The 6,000-nt window shown below is 38.7% G+C and overlaps 2 protein-coding genes across 2 annotated transcripts; both read right to left on the reverse strand.

Moving 5' to 3' along the window:
* Positions 1 to 153: 153 nt before the first annotated feature.
* Positions 154 to 3,039, reverse strand: I206_101443 (uncharacterized protein; the record flags this gene model as incomplete). The annotated part of the gene is made up of 6 exons (XM_019158287.1): positions 154 to 1,047; positions 1,120 to 1,263; positions 1,348 to 1,435; positions 1,497 to 1,588; positions 1,642 to 1,835; positions 1,920 to 3,039. 6 exons carry the CDS (start codon positions 3,037 to 3,039, stop codon positions 154 to 156), a joined length of 2,532 nt encoding a protein of 843 aa, XP_019008900.1.
* Positions 3,040 to 3,659: 620 nt separating this feature from the next.
* Positions 3,660 to 5,611, reverse strand: I206_101444 (uncharacterized protein; the record flags this gene model as incomplete). The annotated part of the gene is made up of 6 exons (XM_019158286.1): positions 3,660 to 3,847; positions 3,917 to 4,677; positions 4,752 to 4,945; positions 5,032 to 5,142; positions 5,233 to 5,357; positions 5,452 to 5,611. 6 exons carry the CDS (start codon positions 5,609 to 5,611, stop codon positions 3,660 to 3,662), a joined length of 1,539 nt encoding a protein of 512 aa, XP_019008899.1.
* Between the last annotated feature and the right edge of the window lie 389 nt (positions 5,612 to 6,000).

The raw sequence follows: 6,000 nt of genomic DNA on the forward strand, positions 1-6,000 counted from the left end.
ACACAGTCCATTGAAGCAAGAATAGCATGAACAACATATACAATAAAAAGTCTCAACATACAGTATACAAATTAATAAAAAAACCCTACTATCGTAAATATCGTGATCAAACTTATGACGCTTATCGCCTTCTACTTCCGATTAACCTTTGAGTTATCCCAAACTCGACCTATCTCTCGGCGGTCTTCTTCCAGAGACCACAGGTTGAGGCGCTCTAGGAGGTGGTTCTTGACCAGGTAAAACAATAGTCCATCCTTTAGGCACACCTTTTCTAGCTTTAACAATTTCAGCTTTTTTCATTCTTGCAGCTTCTCGAACTACATCCATACTGATTCTAGGATTATTCATTGACTTGTCTTCCATTTCCACTTTTAGATCTGCACTTTTGGATAAAGCTATTATTGGTTCTGATTTTCTTGATTTTTTATGTACTAGCGGAACCGTCAAAGTAGATGGTGGAATACTTGCTGGTCCTGTTTCTGATTTGCGAGATTGTTTTATCTTCTTGTTGGACAAAGTTAAAGGTTCAGAATTCCTGGCTTTTTTCTTATGTATACCTCCATCAACGTTTGAATTTTCAAGTTTCCTCTTCTTTCCATCTGCAATGCCTTCAACCACTGGCGAATTCGATTCTTCCGAAAGAGGGGAAGATGAAGGTTGCCTGATTGTGACATTACGAGTAGCCGATGGAGAGAGTTCCGAGGGAGTCTTGATTGAATTTGTAGTGATTGTATCGGTATTCGAAACAATAGAAGGTGTACTCTCTAAACCAAGCACAGTCGTTCCTAGCCTTGCGGTGTTCTTGATTTGAGCTTGAACATGAGCCTTTTCTGCTAATCTGTGTTTGAGCTTTTTAATCGAAGCTTTCTTCCCTTGCATAATCTTGGCATTTCTAGCTAATTCAGCTGCTAATTCCTTGGCGGACTTTTCACCTGCCTTCCTGCCCAAAAATCCTACACAATTGGGTGCTCCACAATGACATCTAGTTCGTAATTCATCGGATTGAGCAGCGACTCCAAAGGATTCAAAATTGTAATCGTAAAAGAGCTGGGTAATGATCTGATCAGCATATAATGACACGAATACATACGCAGGGAGCTTCGTCATACTCAGACTTACCTCTTCTCCAGCTTTGATGTCTTTGATAGCCCACATCCCAACCTCGAATTCCTCCCAGCCATCTCCGGCAGTCTGATATTTACGCACTTCGAGATTAGGTGCGCAGCCATGATTAATGAATCTAGCATCATTCCCTTTCATACCCTATCGCATTGCGAACAATTGATGAGCAACAGTATGGCATTATATGAGGTGTGAAGGGGTAAACATGACAGATGAAGAACTTACCGCATCAATTACTTCATCTTGATCATATGCCAACGCATAAAAATTCTTTGAACCCTTATATTCGTCCTGTATACGATCCATGAATGTACTGATCGTGCGAAACAGTCAGCTAAATATGCGCGACTACGCAAAATAAATTCATAGCTTACTCTATCGAGATTACTTCTCCTCTATAATCCATGACAAAATCTCCCTCTTTTACATCTTCCATAACGACAATTCCAAATCCCCTAGTTCCGGTCTACCAGAATCTAATCAGCTAAGTCGGCGATAGAAATTGAAAATTTAACTCACATAAACTACTTTGTACGCCGCAGGTTTTCTTTTGGTCAAAGTTTTATTTGTACATTCTTCCCCAGCAGGACATTCTTTACCACATAAATAACTCATCAATTTATTTATACATTGATCTGCGCATTTTGATTCAGGCGAACATCTGCAAATCGCGTGGAAATCGGTCATTACTTTTTGTCTTTCTGGATATATATCTATAAAATAAAGCAGTATGTTAGTGATGTTAAAACTTTTTCTTATGCTCTTTTCAAAGATGTCAAGGATTTAAGCTAACTCACTTCCTCGTATTTTCGTAAATTGAGTTGGTTTTTTCTTAGCTATTAATTTTCCATCTTCTTTCTCTTTCATAATATAATAAGGTAATACGAAATCATGTTCTTGTTTGAAAAATAATTCATACCCATGATCATATGGTAAAGGAGGGAAACTCGGTCGATTTTCAATTATCAATTTATCATTTTGATTTTTGCCCTCATCTGAAGTTTTAGATTTTACATTATGTCTTGTATGGCGTATTACAATTGGCTTTTTGGCTGAACTTTTTGAAGATTTGTTTTCACTAGAACGTATAGCAAGTATCTTATTATGTAATTGTTTTGAAGAAGATGGGTTAGGATCTTGACAATAAAATCCAGCTAACATATATTCTTTTTTTAACGATTTCGATTCTTTTCCTTTCTTGCTTGAATCCAGAATCGCTTTTTCATTTGTTATGCTTGGTCCAGATCGAGGTTGACTTTCAGATGATTTCATGGTTGGTTTTGTTGAGCCTTCTTTGAGGGTCTTTGAATTTTTGAGCAATAATTTCGATGATGTCGATGTTTGAAAAAGTTTAACGACAGGCGGTATTTTACGAGATGATGTAGATTTGATGGTTATGATATTTGCCTTGGTCATAGACTTCACTGAAACCTTCCTTTTATTGCCAAATATCTTCGAGGGCTGATGATCATGCCGTCGACTTGAGGTAGTATTACCCTTCTTTGCGATACTGCTATTCGATTTTTGCTCAATTACATTATTGGTAGTTGTGATTACCGAACGTATAGTTTTAGGTCTAATTTTTCCAATTATACCATTGTTTACGTTTTTCATTTTCGAATTTCTAGTAATTATAGCTTGAGCTTTAGACTTACTTTTAGATGTATAAACCTTGACTCGTTTCGCCGGTATTTCATCTTTAACTTTCTTAGCCTGAGTACGAGTTTTCGGTTGATCTCTCTGCAAATGTATCGATTCTAAACCTTCCAAAGCGCTAAGTACGATTTTTGTTGATGCCAAAGGTTTTTCCTTATTCTTTTCTTTAACTATTACTTTAGGTATAGGTATATCTAATTTAGATGAAAAGAATGTCCGTTTTTTCTTATTGGCTTTATCTATTGGTTTTACAGGTGCCATAATGATTTAACCGATATCTTCTCTGCCTATCTAGCTCTACCTCGTCAGTCAAGACGTGAAGTCAATCTGTGTAAGGTATAAGACAATTTGATTGCAGTAGCCTAAGTGGGTGATTTAACGATACATGAAAATTGTTATGGCTATGTTTGAAGAATCCGTTGAAGGGGATAGGAAAACGCGTGTTATTGAATGATCGAATGAGAAGAATAATGTTATGATTTTTTCCGTTTATTTTGACGCGTCGTGGTGAGTTATAGTCGCACGAATACGAATCGCGGAGAGAATACGTGTATGCTATGTATAAATCTGTACTGAAAAATCTCTGTCAAATTGGATCATCTATGTAAGATAGCGAGATATACAAGATTAAAGGTTGGACGGTATATTTCGAGAGAAGAGTGAACAGCCAGGGAATGTGAATCATAAACAACAAAGCTTCAAACGTTGTCGTCGCAGATCACCGCCACTCAAAGTCAGTCACAATCTCAACCACAACTCCGGTCATCATGCGTGGCACAGAAGTCAGATACCTGTTCGCCTGTCCTCGTCCACAAAGGTGCAGCTGGCACACACAACGATCTGTGCATGAACGGACCGAATCTATTAATATACTATACAATCTATCCTCCCCATTGGAACTGGAATTTTTGTCCACCACCAGGGAATCCGCCTCCTGGGAATCCACCACCTCCACCTTGTTGGAAGAATTGGAATGGCATACCCCCTCCATGATGTGCAAATGGATTATGTCCACCTCCCTGATGTGGATCATTCGGATCATCTCCATTGTCATACCGTTGTCTCAGATCTACCAGAATTGTCAAAGTGAAAAAATCAGCATATTCCCTGTTACTCATTCTCAATAATGATAACTCACCTGGATCAGATAAAACTTCATACGCTTCATTCAAAGCTGCCATCTTTTCCTCCGACCCACCTACATCAGGATGTGCAATTTTCGCTGCTTTCCTAAACGCTTTTTTAATCGTTCTGTCATCTGCATCACGACCTACTCCGAGGACTTTGTAATAATCCTTCTGTTTAGAAACTTTCAACAACCTTTGAGCTTTCTGTAATCTTTCCAAAACATCTTGACGAGATCTTCCGGTATTTTCAAATGCCCTTTCTAATATTCTAACAGCTTCATCCCAATTTTCATCTTTCAGTAATTTCTCTCCTTTAGCAACTAAACCATCAACGTTATTTTCATCTAATTCTAGCGTTATTTCGCACCATTTCATTCCTTTTCTACTCAAATCACCAAGTCCAACAATCGCTTTACAAGCTAGACTATATAATTCTAATCGAGAAATTGAACTTTCTTTCGGTCTGAACTGATCTGCCAATCCCGCTGATTCTAGAGCGGTATCAAATCTAGCTAATAAACCATCATCACCTTCGAATAATCTTATTGCCTGACGGAAAACATTTCCCTCGACAAAGTTTCTTGCTTTGGCTGTATCTTTCTCTAATCTCTTGATTAGCTTGTGGACGGCTTTACAAGGTTTCGAATCTGGGTCATAGTGTAAACACTGTTTGATATGAGTCGTAGCTGATTCTGAACCTAATAGGAAATATGCTATATATGCCAGTCGTGGGGGATATAAAGTTGATGATGGGTTCAGCGATGCTAGACGACTGAACAATGTGCACCATATGATTATTACTTGATTTCTAGTCACATGATAGTCCAAAAGTGACACTTTACTCACTTCAAATCACCATAAACAGCCTGGACATCGCCTAATTCTGTTGCACATTCCACTCTCAGCTCCCTCAATCCCCCAGAATTTGGTCCAACTTCGAGAGCCTTCGTAGCGTGATCCACACATACGTTCCAATCTTTGTTCTTTCTGGCCTTGTGGGCTGATTTACTCGCTCCCGCCGCTAAAGTTAGAGAACGGGCCTAGACGGGTTGAGACAGCACAGGTCAGCGAATAGTGCGTCATGCAATCGATGCAACAGCACACCTTATTTAAGACTGGCACATACCAATTCTTCAGACTCTGTATCAACCTTACTCTTCCCATAAGCCTTCAATTCGCTTTGAGCTTTCTCAAATTCTCCTTCTTTAGCTAAAATCTTGGCTTTTTGCAAGTGTGCCTATATGGTATCAATTTGGAATCAGTGACGAAATAAGAAAATCGATTGAAGCAGTCGGATACGTTACTCAGAGAAAGCAATTCCACTCACCTGAGCAAAAGCAGGATTGATCTCTAAGATCTTATCGAAGTCGTCCAGTGCTGCACTGTGTCTTCCAGCTGAAAGATACGCAGTAGCTCGTTTATAGTAATTGGCGTAACTCGAAGGATCGAGATCTACAATGACAAGGCGATCAGTCAATCGCTTTGTTAGAGATTCCGAAATGACGTTCTGACTATGTGACAAGCAAGAATAACACAGTTGACTTACCTATAGCTTCACCGTATGCTCTGGCGGCTTCAATATATGATCCAGCAGCTAATAGCTTATTTGCATCTTGAGATATTTGATTTGCTGTACGGGATGATTCTGCTATTGCTGAGCTGGCCAGCAATAAGACCGGTAAGGTGAGGTAAGAGGTTACTCGCATTGCGAGGGGTCGTTTAGACGATTATACTTTTCAAAACTTCGAATTTTCTCCTTCTTTAGATCTATCGGAATCAAGTTAGACAATGTGATGAGTTTGGACAATGTAATGAGTTGCTGAACATACAAAGCTATTAATGAATATTGATGAAATATAAGTTATTTAATCATTTCTAGTAATTTCCAGTTCCAGCTCATCAATATAATCTGAACACGTCAATTAAGTCATGATTGTCAACAAATGTTATCAATTTATACGTTACCCTCATTTATCATTTATAATTGAATTGCCGGGATTTCAGAGTGGAGGTTGACCACAAAGATGCAACATGCGGTTGTATGACATTAGCGGTTATCTTCGGTGATTGAATTGAGATGCATTTATTTTAGTGG

Source organism: Kwoniella pini, chromosome 2 (genome assembly GCF_000512605.2).
Source record: "Kwoniella pini CBS 10737 chromosome 2, complete sequence".
NCBI lineage: Eukaryota > Fungi > Basidiomycota > Tremellomycetes > Tremellales > Cryptococcaceae > Kwoniella > Kwoniella pini.